The 21,906-nt window shown below is 39.1% G+C and overlaps 1 protein-coding gene across 9 annotated transcripts in view; it reads left to right on the top strand.

Annotated features, from left to right (window-relative positions):
• The window catches only part of ROBO2 (roundabout guidance receptor 2), a 435,957-nt gene that overhangs the window by 279,355 nt on the left and 134,696 nt on the right, over nt 1-21,906 (top strand). For all 9 annotated transcript variants that reach the window (XM_059872788.1, XM_059872752.1, XM_059872718.1 and 6 more), the window contains exons 3-4: nt 11,132-11,289; nt 12,914-13,034. In XM_059872788.1, the coding sequence (XP_059728771.1) occupies nt 11,132-11,289; nt 12,914-13,034 (279 nt within the window). The remainder of the gene's footprint in view (nt 1-11,131; nt 11,290-12,913; nt 13,035-21,906) is intronic.

The following is a 21,906-nucleotide window of genomic DNA, read 5'->3' as shown; positions in this document are numbered from 1 at the left end:
TGTGAACAGAATTAAGTTGTAAAATCAGAGCGTACCAATTATTGACCGATCATTGCTTAGTGCCTCATGTCTTCTCCCCCAAAAGCTCACCTCTTTGCATGAATGTGAGCGCAGCCAGGCATGTGGAATTCTTGAGAGAAACTGAAAATGTTCTACACCTACATCTGGAATTGTTCAGAAAAGGAGGAGCAGAGCTACAGAGGTCCTCCTCAAGGGAGAGTTTAATTCAATTTGCCTTAATTGAAGCTGCACAAGTGAACTACAGAATGTTTCCAGTTCTCCTGATCTCAGAGAAATCCCACAGCATTCACTGGTCATATGAGCTATTGCATTTTATATATTCCTTATTCTAAATTCCTTAGTCTAAATATGGGGAAGCATACTGCATAGCTTAGCAACACATTTTCCTTGCTGGAAAATCTGCATTAAGTAGTACTATTCTCTCCTGGCCACTTATTTCCTCTGCTTGTAATAGCTTGTCATTCTCTCAGTTGTTTATGAATCTGGGCTGTGAACTGGGTCAGTAGAGTGATCTGGGTTAAAGATCCTCAGCAACAGTTGTTGCCTTTTTTTTTTTTCCTTTCCTAATTGGCATGGAAGGAAATGTTTGTAGTATTTGGCCTAAAGTTTATCCCAGGTGAATACTGTGGTGGAGGCTAAAACTTCCCTCCATCCAATCCTGTCGAGTCTAATAATCTAATCTGCCTCTTTCAATATTGTGCTTTGCCTATCATATGGTGCTTGAATATTTTATCTAGTTAGGCTCTTGCTTTCCAGTGCAATCAAAGAATGACAGTTTCTCTGTAAATGTACACAGGTTAACTGGTTGGGGCAAACTACAGACCCAGGTACAGTGTGTCTAGTTAAAATCCTTGCTAAGGAGGGATACGAGTAACTTAAATGTGCTGGGAGGTTTCTGTTTAACATTTTAAACCCAAACCTGTTTTAAATGTTAAACCTGTTCAACATTTAGTTGTGGAATATTGCCTGAGCTGGAACAGAGTCTTGGTTACACTTGCATAGGAAGGGAGGTAAGAGGAAGAGGATAGATTGTAAAATGGATTTTGTATTCTAAAGTGGGATTAACAGAGGTCTTTCAGACCCTTCAGAGGAATGTGAGCCCTTCCTAGGAAGGGCTGTTCCAGCTGTTGAGTAACTTAAAGGCTGTTTCACAGGCACATCTCAGGTTGCTGCTTTTCTGTCATGGGGTACATAGTTGTGTTGTGCTCTTTGTCAGTTTTATTTTAAGGGAGTCAGCAGATCTGTTGTTATCCTGATTTTCTCTTGTACTGAACTGCCAGAGGAATATTCAGCACCAAGGGTTTATATGGAAGTGTGGCATGTGGGGGCTTTATTTTATTACTATAGTTTCTTGTACTCAAAGGTGTTTTTTTTTTTTATTATGTAAATTTTGTTGTACGTGAAGTAGCACTTTGGGACAGTGATATTAGTTTAAAAAAAGAGAAAAAAAAATTGTTTCACATTTACTGCAATCCCCACTGTTATGCTACTGTATTTTCAACAGTGTGTCTAAGTCTAACCCCTCAGCTGAAGGTCATTTGGAGTCTCAGGCATGGCACAGTGTGACTGGAGGCTGGAGCTGGACATCCAGGTTCTGGTCCCTCTCTGGGGGCTTAAGCTCCCCTTTCAAAATTGCTTCAGGCTATTGGTCTTTGCTCCTGCTTCTTTATTTTTTTTTCTTTTCTTTCCTCTTGCATCATGTAGTGAATTATAATGAGGGCAATCTGAACTCTTACTTTTTTTTTTTTTACTTTTGAAAATAAGTGTGAGAGTTGAGTTATATTTCATATTGTATTCAAGTAATTCCTTGTGCTACTTGAAGAGATCAAAACTGCAAAAGGTTATTGGTAAATTGCACTAGTTTCTTCTTTGTTTTGAATAAAATATCAAAACTGAGGCTTTCTTTTCATGTTTAGACCGCTGAAAGCTACTGTTTTATCTAGATGTTTGTGGATTATTTCCTAGTTGGTAATGTGTTGACAGAACTCAAATTACTGCATCCTAAGAGCACTTTAATATCGGTTCTACATATCACATTGCTCTTTCTGTTTTTAGAGCTCTGGAAACTTAAATTTCTTATTCAGAATGATACAATAGCAAGAGACAGATAAATTCTCATCATTTGTCAAGATAATACAAAAAACATGTTCTCTAACTTTTTTTTCCCCATTGTTACATTTTAAATATTTGAAATTCCTTTTTTTGAAGGAAGAATCCAATGACAAAACTTCAAATATGACCCTAACTTTGCAAGAAAAAAAAAAAAATTATTGTGTTAAGAGATGACAGAGTAGATGCTCTAAAGAACAGTTTCTCTAGGCCATGCATCCCTACTTCTTTAATGTATTGAATATTATTAAACTAATATGTAAACATAAGTGATAGAGGAGTTTTATGAGGTGGGGCTTTGTTGCAAATTCTTTCAGAGGGGGTGCCTTGACATGCGGACTGGACATGGCTCAGTAACAGCCATGTGAGCACATTTTATGCTTTTCCAGTTTGCATTCTTTATTTGCTGGTACAAATTCTATAAAAAGTGGAAACTATTGAGCCATTGAGAAGGTTGATGACTGAAGGTCAGGTTCAGAAGGATATGCTGCTGCTGAGCCTGTGTGCCATGACATGCCTGTTTGTGGGACAGAGCACACGAGGCCAGCCAGCCTTATGGAGCCTGTTGAAATGGCATCTGGCAAGCGCCCCAAAACTGACATGGGGACAGTTTGCAGGATGGGAAGGGAAGTATTTGAGAAGCAGCAGGCAGCTCCCACTGGTGTTGTGTACCAGCTGTGGACGTGTCTCACGCTCCAAGTCTGATGAAGTGTGGCTGCACGGGCCCCTCGTGATGGAGTTACAAAAGCTTATTGAGAAATACATGCCTTGCTATGTCTGCTCAGATATTTCATGTCCAATCCTGACTTCTGAAGGGAGCAGCACAAAAAAAAAAAAAAAAAAGTCCTGTTCACAAAAAATTGAGTAGATGAGTTTTAGCTTATAATTAACAGATAGAGACCATGGTTGGGCATGGGGAAATGGAGGATGGATGGAAGAGGATTCCTATGTTGGGCAAGGGCCTATTTTGTTTGATGCTTTGCCTAATGTGTCTGAAGTGTAGCAGTAATGTGGCAGTGCCCCCTGCCAAGATGGGAAAGCATCCCAGCTGTTGTGTATGTGTTGTGCATGTGTACACAAGAAGTTTATTAGAGGCTATTCACACTTCAGTGGAGCTCTGAGATTGCAGTCTGTATTATATTGGCTAAATGAAGCATGTAACATTCTATATTTCTCATACAAGAAATATTCATTCATTTGTATTCATTTTCATGATTCTCAGCTGCTCTTATCCCTTTGTTTTACCAAGGCACATGTACATTTTAGGTGTTTTGGCTGGGCTCGAACTGGAAGCTCAGGGTCTGATGGAGTTAAAGTGGCTGTAGGAGAACCAACTTCAGTTTGGAAACAGAAAAAATACAATTGGTCAATGTTGTCTCAAACTCTAGGTAGCTTTCATTAGGTTGAGCTAATGAACTGCCACAGGTACCTGGCAGTGCAACTTTTGTACTCACAACAGCAAACCTGCACGTTAATATACTGTAGTTTCTGAACCTCACTAATTAAATCTGCCCTTTCTGGGGCACCTTTCTGCTGTGCACACACAGATTCAAAATGTACAGTGCAGTTTCTTGTGTGCTCTTCTCAAGCACATGGTGAAAAGCTCCCACAAGAGTTTTGTTTGTATATCAGTAATGTCTGAGGTTTTTTGTATGACATTGCTTTTGAAAATTTTTACTTATTTATAATTCTTTTAAGTTTTTTTTTTTTTTTTGATTGGTTGGCAACCAAAGGCAAACAGGCAAAGTCCAAACTATCCTTTTATAACAGTAGCCTAGGACATTGTGGAGGATTTCCATATTTCCTAAACACACTTCTCCCTAGTGCATTGTTGGGAGAGAAGCATTTTTAATGGTATTTGAAGAGTCTCTAGTGCTTTTGGTGAAACTTGTCCCATATGCCTGTTGTAAAGAAGACATTCTGGCATAAAAGTGACAGAAAAAGTGCCAGTTCAGTTTTCATGTGGTGTTTCCTTAAGTTGTGTTTGCTTCCACATCTGATAATCACATTAGTTGGTAAAAAAAATAAATAAGTCATTTATTTGCTTATGTAATGCCCATGATTTTCTGAATCATGGGGTTTAACAGTGAAGATCATGTGAAAGCTATCTTCACATCTGAGTTAAACTGCTAAATGTCTGATCCTTGTTAAATTTTAGGACTTACAGCAGACCATGCACTTTTTAAAAGTTTCTTGTCTATAATTATGGTGTCAGTTCTTCTAGAAAGTCTCTGAACTTTAAGCAAGTAGTTGGGCTTTCAGTTTCAGTGAAATAAAACTCCTAGTAATGTGCCTCTTGTTCACATTAGCAATCTGTGCAGTGCATTCATCAAGACTGATTATGCTTTAAGAATAAGAAAAAAGAAATCTGTTCTGTATCCTAGAGAAAAATTTTCAACGTATTACGTTGTATAGCTTTAGATTTCTGAAATTACTTCAATGTGGTCTTCAGGATATTTGCATTCATAAAGAATACTTGGTTATGCTTATTGCTTCCCTTTGCCTTTCTTGACTGTCAAAACACAGTGATGCTTTTGAAGATTTATAGCAGATGGGTAATGAGATTGCTGACTGTTAACTGCAGCATTCAGAATTTGCTGGTGGAAGGAGGTGGGAGTTTAAAAAAGGGAGAAGGTTATCGGGGATTCATAGCAAGGAAGACAGGTGATAGAACTTGTTTTCAATCAGCAGGCTTAAACATAAATATGTTATGTTCTCAATTAGAAAATTCTCCTCTCTTCATGCTATCTAGTAGTCATATAAAGTCTTTCAGAAAAAAAACGTTATGGAGGTGTCAGATTGCATTCAAGTGATCATAGTGAATCACAAGAAAGGCAAGGAGATTATACAATTTTGCAATAAGTATATTCAGGCTGTGTTGCATATGCTTAATTCAGCCCAAATAGCAGCCTTTAAAAAATCAGAAGGAAATATCAACTAAAATCTGCAGTAACTATCACTTATATACCTGTGTAAAAAGGGAAAATAGGTCAGCAGTGCCCTTAACTGGGCTAGAAAGATTTCAAAGTCTGACTCCTGTCGGTGTGTGCTGGAAAGAAGAAAGGAAAAAGTCCATCTTCTCTCCTGACCTTTATACAGTCAGATAGTTGGGGTACACCTCAGACTGCAATTTCAGAAATAGAGGCAAAAAGCCATCTCCCACTGACTCCATTTGGAATGTCTCCCTGTTTGGAATGTCACTGTCACTTCACCCACCTCAACACTGTAATTCTCTGTTCACCTGGCTTAATATATTCTGTCTTTAGAAGCAATGCTTTTACATTTAGACATTAATGTTCATCATAATTTTCTGTATGTCTGTATCTGTGTATATGAACAGTTAAAAGTTTTAGAGGATATGTCAGGGTTTTCTCCACATTTTTGTGTTTACTGAGGCCTGTGAAGCTACCCTGAGCTGTGAGTACTGGGTAGGCACATGAAATACTGAGTGATTGAGAAAAAAGGATGAAGCCAAAGATGTTGCTGAATTGGCAAGGAAGAATCTCCTTTTGTTTCTTGATGCAGATATCTCTGTGCTGATCGTTACTTGGATTTCTAGGGATCCTACTAATCAAACATTGTTGAATCTGCTAGGCTCTTTGAAAGTACCCTAACACCTCTGAAATTTATTCTCATGGGCTTGGGGCTTCATTTTACTGAACTTTGGTTATGGTATAATAACTAACATTCGTGTCTGCTAGGCAGTATCAGTATCAGGAGATAGGCAAAGGATGGGAAAAACAGGAGGAAAAAAAAATATAGCTTGTTATAATTTTTTTTTTAAGGTAGCAGCTTTTTCCTGGCTGCAGCTTTTTCCTCTGCACATGCAGAGGGAGCTCAAGAACTCCCTGAGAGTCTTGCCTACTACTATTGCCAAGGTTGGGTGTTTTTGTTACATTTTTTTCTTACAAAATGAGGCAGAGACAGTTGCTGAAACAAAGAGGTTGGACAGCAGCATCTTCAAACAAAGTGTATTATTATTCTTCACAAGGGAAGTTGTCTGTGACCCCTTGGGTTTTTTTTTTTCACCCTGTTTTCAGCAGGTAGTGCTGGCTTGCTCAGGGACCATTTCAGCAGATCATACACATTAGTCAAGATCTAAAATACCTCCCTGCACCATATGCTACCTAAAGTATAATAATCCTTTAATCTGTCCACTGCATGACATCTGGGCAGTTATTTGACTTGGTAACTCATGTCGATTGTTCATATCAGTATGTGTCAGAGGGGGGAAGTGCCAAAGCAGTGGCAGAGAGATGAGGATTTAGGAAGATGCCTGTGGGGAAGTGCCTTGGATCGGGGGAGATCTACCTGTGGTGTGGCAGGTGACCAAACCACCACCGATGTGGCTGTGCAAAATCTTTATATGACAATAATATTATTCTGAGATAAGCACAAAACAGGACAGGAGGGGGAAGATGAGCTGCCAGGACCCAAGTTACAGAAGCGCATTAATATTTACTCAGTATCTCTTTATACCCTCTAGTCAGCACAACAGATGTAGCTGTGTTTTAAGACATTATAATTCATTGAAAAGGGCAACAAAGATACTCTTTCCCTCCCTCCTGTCCCCGGTAATTTCAGATGTTCACCATGCACACAGAGGGGGAGGAGGTAGAGAGACAAGCGCTGGTGGGAGAAGAATGCAATTATCCCAAAGCCTCCTGACGGGCATCCACTTCTTCCTTCCAGCTTAGCTGCTCTGACCACAGGCTGGGGGCTCGTGGGACATGGACCAGATTGAAAAAGTGGAAGCAGACAGATGGTTATTTGTAATCATCATGTAAATGTAAATCCTATAAAAATGTTTTCTTTCTAAGGGCCTAAAAGCTGGAAAGAAGGATTAAGGCATGGATATCTAGCCTAGAATAATTTTGACCCCACCACCTTCCCTCCTACCCCATAAACATCGTGCCTTTATCTCCACTTCCTTTAAACAAATTGCTGGAACCTCAGCTGAGGAAATTAATTCAGTTTCCATGTAATTCCCTGAGTTTATGGGCCTCAGTTTGACCGAGGCCTGGATTTGGGCCTAGGCTGGCAGGTGCTGGTTAGCAGCTGCCTTGGGAGCGGGGGCTCCTCTTTGCTCCTTTTGCTCCCGTATCCCTCGCTCTGGCAGGTGCGTGCTCCGTGTGTTTATCCCCTTGCTGGATGTGCTCCCTTTCCCTGCTCACACTCCTGGCTACCTGGAAATGGCCATGCTGGGCTGTGCTTGCCTTAAAGACTGCCGTGACTGCTCGCAGACATCTCTCCTGTTTGAGCAGCATCCGCTCGTTTGAGCCACAAAGAGAGCGATCAAACTTTAATTAACTTCTGTCCGCGGCGCCGTGCAGGCTGTGTGCATGCTGTAGCTGCTCTTCGCAGCTCTCCAGTCCCTCGGTGCCTTTCCAGACAGTGGGGCTCGGCCATCTGGAAGCTTTTGCCCTTGCAAGGCTTTGCCTTTTGAAACGTGAGGGTGTTTGTGCTGCCGTCAGGCTGGTGGGGGGAGCAGCCCCTGGGGTGCATCTGTGCTGCAGTCCCAGGGCTGGCCTGCTCTGGGGGGAGTCATCTTCCCCTTGGGCACCCCTTGTTTAGTCATAACATAGCAGAAAGGTTTGGCTTGGAAGGGTCTTAAAGATCACCTAGTACCCCATGGGCAGGGACACCTTTCCTAGACTAGGTTGATTGGAGCTCCACCCAGACTAGCCTTGAACATTTCCAGGGTTGGGGCATCCAGAACTTTTTTGGGCCTTGCCACCCTCACAACAAAGAATGTGAGGTAACACCCAAAAATCTAAAGAAACACCTATGCAAGCACCAAGGGAGCTGTCTGCAAAATTGGAATAAAGTATGGCAAGAACATCCAAGAAAGAATGAGGAAGAGGAGGCTGTTGGCAGCACAGTGCTGCTTGTGTTGAATTTTTAAAACACTAGTGTTTGTGCCCCGCCAAAAGGGACCTGAGGATGGCTGGCTTCTCAGGTGAACAAAAGCCTTTTGCCTGTGTGGGGAGAGAGTGGTCTGCTCAGGCACACTAATAGTTATTTGGAAGTATCCAGCAATTGTGGATAATTGGCTGAGGAATATTCTGCAGCCCTCAATCACTTTTCTGTTTTCACAGATGGTTGTACCATTAGGTGTGGTGAGTGCACCAAGATGTGCTGCAACTTTTCCATTTACTGTGCTAGTACGTGTGAACTCAATTTCCAGCTGATGGTTCTTCCTCCTGTGGCTTCCTGTGCCACTCCAGGAGGAGAGCCAAGCTCACCTGCTCATGGACTGCCCTCCTCTTCCCTGTTTCCTCTCCCTTGGGGTGATATTTGGGGTGACCGGGCTGATCAGATGAACATCTATGCTTTATTTCATTGTCGTTAGATTGCATTAAAATACTGAATCACCAGAATGGCTGCCTGTGCTCTTTGCTCTTTACCTTGTTTTTCTCTCTGCTTTTGTTCTTCTTTTTCCCTTCCTTTACCTGGCTTTTTTTTTTTTTTTTTTTTTTTTTTTTTTTTTTGGTTTCCCTTAAGTTAGTCTTCCCCCTCTTCCTCTCCAAGTTATTTTCTCACTTTAATTTTTATTTCATGCATTTTTCTCTTATCTTTGTTTTTCTGACACTGCTTTATTTTTTCCCTCTTTCTTTTTTCTCCAACCTCTTTTTTTTTTTCCCTCCAAAACACAGAATGCTTTAGATGGAAATGGTGAGATATACCTATTCAAGATTCAGGTATGTGCTGAGGTACAGAGCAAGATTAAGCAAAGCCTGTAGCATCAATTTTGTCTTCTATTCAAGCCAGTTTTGCAGTGTGGCTTTGGGTAAAGGAATGTGATAAAATCAAATCACCTCTTAGCCTCATATTCTGAGGCTGATTGGAACCTTACACAGTTGCTGGGATGATTCAGAGAAAGTTAATGTAATTTGCTGTGTATCACTGCAAGAAACTGTGTTTGTCAGGTTCATACAGCAGTGTGAAATGCTCAAGGAAAATGCTTTCCTTAATATTACTGTTAGGAGTCAGAAATACAAAGCCATTATGTGATGGGATCTGCAGATTTTTCTGGGGATTTTTCCACTAATGGATTTGCACTGAAGTTCTGTAATTACATGTAGAACCAAGCCAATAACATAATATTTATTTTGTGTTTAATAATAGTAGCAGAAATTAATTTTTATCTATTTACCATTTATACAAAAGTCGGCATAGCATGGTCTAGAAGTACTTTTTCTTCCTGCGTATCATGGGGATCACAGAGACATATGAACCTGCTTTCCTAAAAAACATGAATTTTTAAGACTTTTTTCTGGTTCTTTCCCTGACATTCCCAGGATATTGACTTTCTTGGCTTTCCAAAGCGTTGTAATGCCAATAGTCAGCAGCCCATGATCTTCATCATACTAATTCTGTGCTCTGCATTGCATAAGTTAATTCTTCCACTTGATCTTGAAGCTGTATAAATTCTATTTCTGCCAACTTGATTATTGTGAATCAGAAGGTTTGGATTTTTCAGAACATTTGAGGATTGAGGTTTTTGTTGTCTATTGGGTGTGTCACCTAAGAAGAGTACGGGTTCTTGCCAGAGCTGCATTTGTTGCCAGCTTCCTCCTGTCACTTTTATTTTATGCTTCAAGAGCGAGACCTAAATAGTCATTCTTTGTGTGTGTGTGTGTGTGTGTTAGAAAAGGAATTAACTTCCAATTAATTCCCTCCTTCCTCTGGGATCTACCTGTATATCCCAAAATGGAGAACAATGAAAGTTACCTCCATGTCATTTCGGGTGCTAGATACATACAGCCCACTCACCTCAGACTATTCAGAGACCAATTCCTGTATGTATTAATCATATTTTTCTTCTGGCTTATTACAGAAGAGAAAAATATTCAGTTCCAAATGTTAAAATGGGGCATGTTTTATTAACATTGAAAGCAGTAAATTATCTCTGCTTATGAAATGAGACTGAGCAATTTCTGCTGAACTCTTCCTGACTTGCCCCTTCACTAGGATACAATGTTTTCTAATTTCTCAGAGGGCCCAGGTTCCATTAAGGGCGAGAACTGTTTTAAAGCTGTAATGAAAGCCATGCGTAGCTGAAATTCAAGGAGGGGCAATGCCCTAAATTCTATTTCAGTAGCTCATCTAGAGCTATTTTCAGTTTTGTGTTTATAAGAATGTCAATTAACCTAGAGACTAGGACACGCACGGAAGAGTAGGGATGAAGTGGATATCATTCTAACACACTGAAGCCAGCTAGTTGGACCTAATCCTTTACAGAAGCTTGATTTACATAAGAAGCCAGTCTGTGTAGCCTAATTTAGTTCTCAAACAACTTGGTGATTTAAATGCTCTTTCTTTTCAAGGTAGTAGGATAGGGCTGGTCAAGGTGGCAGAAATATTAGTTTTAAAAATATAGAGGGAAGAAATAAATATGCTGGAAGTACATTACTATTAGTTTTATTTCTTTGACAGCTTTCAGAACTGGTGACCATTTTAGCATGTATGTGCCAGAAATACGATAGTAACAGTAATAATGGCAATGCCCTTGGCCAAGGTGTAACTCTGCAGTTCAGTATTAGTTCTGTCCTTTTGTTACCATGTGCTGGAATTAGAGACCCAGACAAGGCAGATGCTCAGCTGGTTGTTTTCTGTCATGAAGAGAACTCAGCACCCAACCTGCAGTGCTGCTTTTCTAATGATGGAAAGAGATCCTGTCAAGGTTAAGAGGAGTAATGGGTGCTTACACATCTTTGTAACTTAAACACAGAGTAGCGTTTTTATCTGGAAAGAAAAAAAAAAGAAGGGAAAACAAAAGCCCTGTATGTGAAGTCTGCCTCCACTGGACCAGAGGGCATATCTGCCCAGCTTCATTTTTGAGATCTTTTACAGGAAGATACAGGAAGCAAAGTCATCCACTAATAATGGTTGAGACTTGTTTCTTTAATAGTATGTGGTTTTACATTTTTCTTCTTCCACTTACAATGTCATCACTTCTGCTAATTTTCTTTCCTCTTTCCTTCCTTTATTGCTCTAGTGCTACGGGATGACTTCCGCCAGAACCCTACGGACGTGGTGGTGGCAGCTGGGGAGCCGGCAATACTGGAGTGCCAGCCGCCCCGGGGGCACCCCGAGCCCACCATCTACTGGAAGAAAGATAAAGTCCGCATCGACGACAGGGAGGAGCGCATCAGTGTGAGTGCAGCCCAGGTGGCTCTTTATCTATGGGCTCAGGGCCCACAGCTGGGTGCAGCAGAACTTGCACAGCTTCACAGCCTTGCCCATAGAAATTTGTTGTTATTCTTGGCAGTTTGTCTCTCTGAGCTTTCCCAAATGAGGGGGGCAGGCTGTTTGTTGCTCCTAGTCTGGCTCTGCAGCTTGAGCTTCTTTGAGGGTTGGTTTGTTAATCCAGTGTGATGGAGGTCCGTTAGAGCTGGAGATTCAGTCATAGAAGGTGCTCAGTTAGATGAAGGACTCAGTGGTTGTCTTTGGTTTTACCTTTTCTGCATCTCAGTTCTCCAAACACAGAGTATCAGAGAGGTGTTTATCAGTAAATTTAGTCAAATCTATGAGGTGCACAAATAATCCCTGGGAGAAAACCCAACATCTTAGAATACTACCAGTAATTTTATAGTTATTGCAGTAATTTGGATGTGTCTAAATGTAGGCTGAAGTCATACTCTAAAGAATTACGGTTCCTGAAAAGGAATAAATGTTGAGCAAATGAGTAACACTGGTTGAGTTCTGTGGCTGTTCATTTCTTGTACTGAATGAAAAAGGATCCAGCAGAAATATTGAACTTATCAAGTGATTAGAGATAAATCATGGTCCATGCAAGCAAACCGGATAAATTAAGGGGTTGAGAACATGTTTCATTCCTAATTTTTAAATGCTTAGCTTTTCACCATTAATATTTCTTCAATAAAGTTTTATGTTGTATGGAATGATTCAGTGCAGACCTTATTCAACATGGAAGTACTATCAGGAAGCTTTTTAGTGGCTCTGGATCCCTAAGGGATTATTCCAAGACAAAGAATCTGAGCTGTTGCTGTTTGTGAACCAGGCTCTCTGTGCTAGGGTCTACTCAAGAGTAGAAGAGCAATGAGTGGCAGAGAACTGGCTAACATTCCCTGACTGTCAAGTTTCTTTAGTTAAATCCCCAGCTTATTTTGTAGCACTCCATTGTCTAACCTTTGACACTGTGACTTCACAAGCCACAAATTTTTACTTTTTTTCTTTCAGCTATCCTGCTCTTTCTCTCTGTAAGCACCCTTTATAGCCAAGAAAATATTAACTGTCAGGTGAATTCCCAGTTTGGGCCAGATTCAGTCCATTGGCCTCAACATGAAGAGAAAATCTGTCTTTATTAGTGATCAAGGAAACTGTTCAGACACCAGTAAAATAAAATCATCTGAATAAAACTGAGTCAAATTGCCTTGTTTTTTCAGAGAAATGTCAAGAGTGCTTTACATATTACCATGCAAGAAATAAAAGTACTCTGTGCTGCCAAGAGACAGCAAGAAATGTAATCTTTGAAATGTAAAGAATCTAATAAAAGCCAAAGGAACAAGATCAAATGGAGTTGAAATTAGTTGCAAATTGAAATTAGTCAGTGGAATAAAAATAGAACAGCTTAAAGATATTCAAATATATAAGTATCTAATTTTAAAACTATACATATATTTACAAACAAAAGTTTAGAATGTCTTGGTTGCAGAACATGTCACCCGAGAAGGTAGCATTTTTTCTGATGTATTTGTTTACCTGAAGCTACCTGTATTTTGTTTAACCTGAAGTTACGTTCCTTGTTTTGAAACAGATCCGTGGTGGGAAGCTGATGATCTCCAACACCAGAAAAAGCGATGCAGGGATGTACACGTGTGTGGGGACCAACATGGTGGGCGAGCGCGACAGTGACCCTGCAGAGCTGACTGTCTTTGGTAAAGACACCCCTGCTTTTATGGCTTTTTTCCTGCAGACATGTAGGCTGAATTACCCTGGGTGGCTTCTCAAAACATGAGACCCAGCAAGGCTAACAGAACACAGCAGTACTGCTAAAGATGCACTTCACAGCTTCAGAAGGAGACCAGGTTTTAAAAGCTGCTGTTTATAATGGTGGAGCTGTGGTGGCTCAACATTTTCCTTCTAAGCACATGGTTTCAATCTGATTGGAGGTCCACAGTGATGTGCGTAACCAGAGATGTTATTGCAGGACACTGCTCTCCCTCACAGAATGGCCAAATGTAATTAAGCTACTTCTAATACAGTTGACAATGCCTGCTTACCAGAGAGTTAGACCAGGATTGCCTATTTAAATAATTCCATATTCCTGAGGGGTTGTGAAATCAAACCTTTGTAGGAAAGCACAAAAAACTTCACTCGATCAGTAAAACATCATTAGAGACAATTCCAAAATCAACTTTTTAAGTATATGGCAGTAAGTTTTAGCATTCAGGAAACAGCTTTTCCTCCTGTAAGCCAGGACAGCATTTAGATTTTTGGTGCTGCTGAATGAATTAAAAATGAATAAGCTTCCTTTGTGAAAGAACTTCTAGACCTGATGGGCAAGGCAAGAAGTTGGTTGTTAGGAGAACTTGCCCCATGGTTAGGGTCCAGAGCAAGAACAGAGTAATGATCCAACATAGAGCTGGATCCATCCTGCTAACAACTGGATAAGAAGCAAAGCAACAAAATCATGCTGAGGTACATTCTACAGCCATGGGTTTGTAGGAATTAGTCAAGAGGTTCTGAGCAAACAAAGGAAGATCAATAAGGAAAAACCCCTCGCTGCTAAGGAAAATGTGTCTATGCCGACAAAAGAGAGAGAAATAGTGTTAATGTTCTATCCTGCTACACCTCTTTGATACAGTACTGGAATTCCAAACAAGACCCTTTGTAACCCCAGAGGGATGTTTAATAGAAATCCTGAGGTCCTTTGTGAAGCAGATGCTCCAGAGTTTTTCACCTTCTGCCTAATATGGTGCACTGGAAAACCCAGTCACACACATTGCCATTCCAGTTTTTTGCATGTATGTGCAATTCAGCATTTGTTTATCCACTTAAAAAGAATATATATATAATGTGATTCACAAAAGGCAGAGAAAGATTTTTGCTAGACAAGATACCTTGCGGGGGAAAAAAAAAAAAAACCCAGAGAAAGGATCTCTGTCAAATTATTACACCCTTTGCAGCCAATCTGTTTGAGTTGTAGCTTTATACAGATGCAAAAGAGACATGACATATCTCCTTCATCAGTTTAAGTACTGCTAATCTCTGGTAATACTCCCTGTGGATAGCAAGCAGATTGCAGTCCTAAACTACAAAGCCTTAAGAAATCCTTAAGAAAATAATTTGTTAAAAAGCATTGAACTGTAGGAATGAAAACTGAAATGTGCATGTAATTTCATATCCTGCAGAGCTATGAAACATATTAGGTTTGTCTTGATATGTAAAATAATACATAACCAATTACAATATTCTGATTTTTTTACAGGGTATAATCATAGCAATCAACTTACAAAAATATAATCTAAAACTATTTGGTGAATACCAAACAAAATCAGCAATAAATGAAATTAGATATTTTAATCCTTCTTAATTATGTTAGACTACCTGAAGAAAATTATATTTAAAATTCCCTACTGCAGTATCTTCCTATCTGCATTTTTCCTTCTGTCTGGGTATTCCCAGATACCTCCCTACCTTCCTTTTTGCTGTGCAAGAGCAGCATGCAGGAAGCAGGTGCTCAGGTTATGACCTGCTGTCTCACAAGGTGGTTTGGCTGCCCTGTGCCCATTTCCTGGCCACCTCCTGGCCCTGAAGCTCTGTGCTGGTGCAGTGGGCTCACTGTAACATCGTGTGCAGGGTAGTCCTGGTCCTCTCCATACAAACAGAGGGACCTTGCCCATGCTTTCCAGCAGTTACATTCATTCCTGAACTCCAGGCTGCAGCCCATGTATGAGCAGGGATGTGCACAGTGACTGGAGAGCATTATCCATGATGTTTCCAGGAAACAATGTGTCTACTGGACAGTCCAAACACTCCAAGCACTCACAATAAATACAATAAATCCAACAACTCTGGGAAACATCAGAATGGCTCTGGGTGTTCAAATTGGCTTCACTGAACACAGGCAAAACCACCAGCATTGTATGTGAGGTCCACAGCCTTCCTCTAATATGACTCACAGGTCTGAGGAACATGGGAACACTACAAATGTTGGTAAAAAATATACTAGAAATACTTATATGCAATTCATGTGCCAAACTTTTAACTTCTTTGAACATATTTGAAAATGGACTTCACAATAAAAATAAGGAAATCTTGACTGAGTGACTTGGAGAATTTTAACAGGGGACTGGCAAGCCTATAGCTGGTGCTGATTCTGGAAAGGAATTAGCTGATCAGTCATGTCTTCATTCCTTTCCCAAATAACAGCCTTCCAAGCCCTTTCCACAGTGTGAAGGGAGCCTTAGTAAACATATTATGTAGAAAAAGGAACTGTTTCATACTAGCTCTTGAACCTTTCCAGAAACCATCTACTTGTTACTTTTGGCTTTGCAAGTTTTTCTGTAATCCCTGAAGTTAACTTCTGCATGTGACTTGTGACAGGTCTCTGGCTCCCTGTACAGTAAATTTAGCTTGAGGCATTGCCTCTGGAAAAACTGAGTCAGTGTGGGGGTAGCTGGTGGCCCAATTGGAACAGCATGGAAGCCTAGCCTGAAAGATTACACTTTTCCTGAGTTTGAAAACAGTAAAATAAAATGGTTCATAAGAACCCTGGGATGCAGTAGGGGGAGAAAATAAAATTTTCCCATGTGCAGAATATGTCCACCTGGCTAGGTACCCATTCAATAACCTTTACTGACAGATAGTTATGAATAATACATGTAGAACTTTCACTTTTTTTCCCTAAGCTTATCTGCATAGGAAACATTGTTTTCAACATTCAGGCACTCTTAACAGTAAACTGGTAGTGTCAATGCAGATTGCATTAGTTTTGTTCCCAACTCATGATTTCTTCTGTTAGCAGAAAATTGGCAAGTTTTCATAGTAAAATACCATAAAGATCATATAAGCAGTGCTATCCAAAACCATGTTTTGAATAGTGTTGAAGATGTACTACATTTTGTTAGTCTTCTTTTTCAAGCATTACTGCTAGTTTTTGCCTTTATGAGGCTCCAAGGTGTAATCTTGGAGCAAAGCAGAAAGACAGGGTCTGTGACAGCCTGAAGTTGCACTTTAAAGGAAGTTAATAACCTCAGTCCTAATGTTCACAAAAAGAGGCAGCGTGGGACTTGATTATTATGTGCACACTATTCTAAAGGCCAATTTCCGAAGTGTAAGTGATACAAATTAGGTTGCATTGCTTGTGTTTGGGCTCATAGCCCTTGGCTGAACAGAATTAAAGCAAGATGCAAAACAGAAACAGTTTAATTCCAATTTGTAAGAAAGCTTTGTTTGTAAATACATAATATGGAGCCAGAAATTAAATAAAGAAGGAATTACTCTTTATGATAACCTTTATCATTTTGTCATGCTACTTCACCATTCTGAGATAAGTTTTCAAGTTAACTGTTTCATGTTCTTTTATTTCCCTTTGCACTTAAAATGGCATGTTTGAAGAGAATGTACAAAGGTATATCTTGTATATTGATTCTAAAGCTCAGTGAAATCAATGAAAGCCTTAGTATATCAGCTTCAAGAGGCTGGCATCAAGCAGTGGAAAAAGATATATTTAGAAGAGCCTCAAAAGAATATAAAGCATAAGTAAGAAGAGTAAAAAATATCTTTAAAAGCTTTGTCAGTTTGGACATATTAGAGATTGTTTTGGATTAATCTTTGATTTTTATCTTTGGTATCCGACCCTTTTTTCAGCTAATAAGATCCTGTGGGATGAAGAGGTATTCTTGTCTGATGCTTGAGGAAGTATTTGTGTTTGATGTTTTGTAGATACTGTCAGGCTGAAAGAGAAACCCTAGTTTTAGAAAAAGAATGACTATGATGACATGGTGTTAGAAGAAAAAAATCCCCAAAATCCCTTTAATGAAGATACTGTGCCCCATTTTACTTTCTTCAGCTCTGCCTATGTGAAAGGCCTTAGCAGAGTCTTGACCCCCATTGTAGCCTGGAAGCTCTCCCAGTCACATGGAAAAATCTACCAAAATCAGGTATACATTCACAGGTCAAGACAGAGAAATCAGCACTGTGTATTTTGTCCTTCAGATCAAATCTCCTGGTTTTCTTCAAATCCCTGAATTTTTCGCTTACAGTCTACCTGTGGCAGTTTGCAAAAAGTCATTTTAGCTTTAGATTATTTGTTATCCACAGATACCAAGAAGTTGTTACAGAATAACAATGCAGCTCTGAAAAAAGTGTCTGATTTGGTCCCCAAAGTCTGTATGTAACAGTCAGTAAAAACTGTAATTAATATGATTGTAGATGTATATAAAAGGAGAAAACCACTAGCAACTGATAACCTTCATTTTACTGCATTTGCCTCTTATTGGTGTTTCATGCCTTTACTGTGCAAGTTCATCATGCCTTGGGTGCTGCTCAGAGTGTAGCAGTTTGTGATGTCTACACAAGTGCCTGTTTCTTAAATGGAAAAGGGAAAAGTGGCTAAAAAGATGCAGTAGAAGAATGTCTATAAATATAAAACCACCTTCTTTTGCAATTGTATTTTCATTTATTTGGCCAACATAGGTAAATTTAGTGTGGTCGTAATATCCTGTCTCCTTTCACTTGTTCTTTTTTTTCTGGGCAGGAGCTTTACTTCATTCAGATCACGTTGCATTTAATGAAATATCTATGCTATTGACAGCATTCTGAAGTGAAACTTACTTCTAACCATCTAATGTTTCCTTTTTTCCCTTTTGAATCAGAATGCTTAAGTTCAAAAAGCTTTTAAATGTAACTATTTGCTATTAAATCCCTCCCCAAAGCCTTTTAATTTGTGTTTTAATGTTCTTTTTAGAACACAAAAACATTTTTAAAAAATGTTGTTTTCTATCTAGCAAAGACAGAGAAAACAAGAACAATTCTAAATCAGATTGAGGCTCTACATTATGAAGACCATCAAATCCTTCACTCTAGCAGTTGCCTCAGCAGAGAAAGTATATTAAGGTAGTTAGGATCATTTTAATTAGATTGAAGCCCCATATATGGCTGTCTAACTTTTTGAGGAACAGGAAAAGGGCAATAATACATCTGAAGGTCATCTGAGTCTCTCTAATAGACTGTGATACTCAGACCAATTGTTAAATATGGGAAAAATTGAGTTCTGAGGTTAACTTGTGTCAGCACCCAGAGCAATAAAAGCATTTTGCTGTTTCTGGCTCAGATCTGTAGGTTTCCTTGCAGCACATACCTCAAGCACTGCAACAGATCCTAGGTGTGTGTCCAGATTGCATTAACAATCCCCTTTTATAACTGCAAGCAAAGTTTATTCTGAAGTTATAAAGGTCACCCTAGTAATAGCATGACTGGTTGACATGACATATAACCATGACCTATTTTATAGTTCTCTTCAAGGATTTTTAATATTCATCAGAGAAAGTCTGGGAAGTGGGTACTTTATTTACTCAGTGAAAGCTTATAAAATAGCTATATTAAAATTTTTATATATGCCTATGATTTTAATTTATCACCCTTTCTTGTTGTTTCTCAAATATATTGTTCTCTGGATGCTGTTGACAGAGTAACAATATTTAATTATACCACAAGGCTTTATTTATGGGCAAACCATTTCAGAGGAAAAAATATGATTTTTTTTTCTTAGACTAGCTCTGAAACTAAATTTGACCTGGCTGTGCAAAGAAACCTTCTTTATTTAGCATGCTTGGGCAAGCAGTGCTCTGTCTCCTGAGAGATTAACATTGTAAGCAAGTTATGCAGGTGACTCAAATCCAGTTAATCTCACATAAAGAATGTTAATAGCATTGGCAGTGGCATTCAGTCTGATCACTTTATAGCTGTATAATTAGCTATTGGACATATTCAAGAGGTTTTCTGAGTGATACAAATACAGGAAACAACTTAAGAGATAACTTGTTCTTTCCTGATTCACACTGTGCAAAATGCAAAGATGATGCAAAAATGGAAACAGCAGTTGTTGGTATTTGCATGTCCTTGCTAACTGGTCTCTGTCTTTACATAGCTATTAATTTTCTAGCAACTTCTTAAATCTTTTTTGAAAATACACAGTTTTAGAAGCTGATATGAAACAAACATGTATTCTCCTAAATTGCCTTGATGTGGAATCCAATGATTTATCTAAGGACTTCAGGGCCATTTACTTTCTCCTCAGCTGAGTTCTCCTCAAAATGAGACAGGAATTTATTTTCTCATCTCCTGTACAGGAGAATTTACAGCCACAAGTAGCAATTTCATAAGTATGCACAATCTAATTTTGAAGCTCTTTACACACAGCTTTTGTAAACCTGGTCTAAAATGATTTTTATATGCAGACCAAGCCAGTCTGCAGACAAACACAGAGTTGTTTAAATTCAATCAGAATGAACCTGGGCCTCTAAATCACCAATTAGAATGCTAATCTAGATCTGAATTTCTTAGTTTAGCATCATGACTTGAAAAACAAATGCCAAAATGAAGAGTATTGTGTATGAGCTGATAGCAGGAGTTGGTCTAAGCTCTTCTTAGGAGAGAAGTTGTGAAAACCATGCTGTTGCAAATTTGTAGAAAGTGTCATTAAAATACTCCCATCCAGATTCACATAGTTGCAGATGGGCCAAGTACATTGCTTGGCATTAGGATTAAAAATGGGAGGTTTTTTGCTTTGTCCAGTTGTAATAAGTTTATCAAATTAAAATGGCTTTATGCAAAATTTTCCATGCCTAACTAGAAAACCAGTTTTAGTTGACAAAATTAAATTGACAAAATAATTCACTCTTCTCTAAGAATGCTGAAGTTCTTGCAGTTTGGAGGCAAAAGGGATAATTGGAATGAAATGGGCAGGAATGAGAGGAATGGCGGAAGCTTTTTGTCCTGAGAAGTGCAGGTGCCTCATACTGAATATCATATACCTAAAATATGTTGGGAAATAGCTACACTATGCCAGGGATGTACTCTTTTTTTGGCTTGTCCAGAGGATTTTCAGTAAATTTAGCCAAATATGCACCTGCCTAAAAAAAAAAAAGTAATGGAGTCATCAATTCATACATCAGAGAACCCACAAATGAAGATCTGGGCAGCATTTTCCTCTATCTACACTGTGTTCCTGCTGCTGTCACTCTCCTGGGAGGGTCCTTGGGATCTTCAGCTGATTTTTCTTTTGTTAAGTTTGTGGATGGGCTGTATTTGGGTGACCTGGGTAAAAGGAGCTCCAGTTCAAGTGCAGACCAAACACTCAGTGGAGAAGAGACCATTTGCTGTGAGGTACAAAAAGGGAGAGGCATGGATAGTTGGAAGGGGAATTGGACTTGAGAACTTGCTGGGTTCCAGGTGTGAAAAGTGATATTTCTGGGCAAAAAAAAAAAAAAAAAAAAAAAAAAAGATAAAATGACTAAGGGAAACTGTCAGCAGCTGGATAGGGCTTGTGTGCAGACTTGAAATAGGAAATTACAAAGAGTTGGATAAGAGTTGTACACTGACTTAAAATGGGGAATTATAAAGATTTCAATATAAGCAGAGAGGCTAGAAATGAATTTACTTGCCCAAACATTGCTGGAATCTGAAGATCCTGGGCAGGAATAGGAATAGGACAAAACCCATGGCTTGGGGAGAAGAATCTTTGCCCGTTAGCCATGCTTTTATCTCTGTCATCTGGAAAGGTGCTATAGATTCTTGAGCATGTCTATTCTTCTGCTGACAAAATATGTTTTCCCCTGCCAATAGGTTTCCCTGCTAATAAGGAATTCCTGTGTGATGCTGTCACTCATTTACATGATTACTAACAGGTGGTTTTGTGTTCCTCATTTTCTGACTGATATTCCGATTTGTAAAGGTGATGAACATTTTTTTGTCTGCTGTTGAATTAATGGAAGCTGAGCTTTAAACACACAAAATTAAAATTTCATTTCCATCCAACCCCTCCCCATCCCCTCAAAAAAAAAAAAAAAAAAAAGTCAGTTTTGTGGCTCAGGTTGAACGCCAAAATTTAGCAGATACTTTTTACCTTACTTTCTAAGATCTCTATTGTACCCCAGAGAGGAGCTGTGAAAATAAGTGAGGTGATTATAAAGCATTAAGATCTACTAGGTGTAACAGAGGTCATGATGAAATTAAAAATTCTGTCTTTGAAGTGCATTTTTAGTAGTAAGACAGGAGGCCACTCTCTAAACAGTACCACTAAAGCAAAATATTCAACACCTGCTCATTAAGTGAATACCAACAATCTGGAGATGTTTGGGGAAAAAATAGTGTATGATCATATAATTGCAACCAGTCCCATAAGGCATCATAAACAGAAAGGAAGTGATCAAAAGACATGCATACAGCCTTAATTCTCTCAGTAAATGTGGCCTGCTTGATCTTTCAACCTTAATAATGCTCTTTTAACTTTTTAAAAAAATTATTTGCATATAATAATTGTGCATAACAAACCTGTAAAATTAGCTCTGTAGTTATCAAGACAAATTGCCTGAGTCAGAATCTTGTATTGCTTGCATCTGTGTGAATTCTGAATAAATTTTTAAGTGACATCATATTCCTTAACTTGCTGAAAGTGAAGTATGAAACATAGTGTGTAACCAGTTTTACATGTCCTTATGATAAATCCCTGTTGTGAGTGGAAATACTGTTTCATATAAACTCAGCCTTGTAATGGTTTGACTAGCATAAATAATTTATGAC

The sequence above is a fragment of the Haemorhous mexicanus genome, chromosome 2, assembly GCF_027477595.1.
Source record: "Haemorhous mexicanus isolate bHaeMex1 chromosome 2, bHaeMex1.pri, whole genome shotgun sequence".
In the NCBI taxonomy this organism is placed as follows: Eukaryota; Metazoa; Chordata; class Aves; order Passeriformes; family Fringillidae; genus Haemorhous; species Haemorhous mexicanus.
Note: the sequence above shows the minus strand (reverse complement) of the source record. Positions and strands in the feature narration are given on the sequence as shown.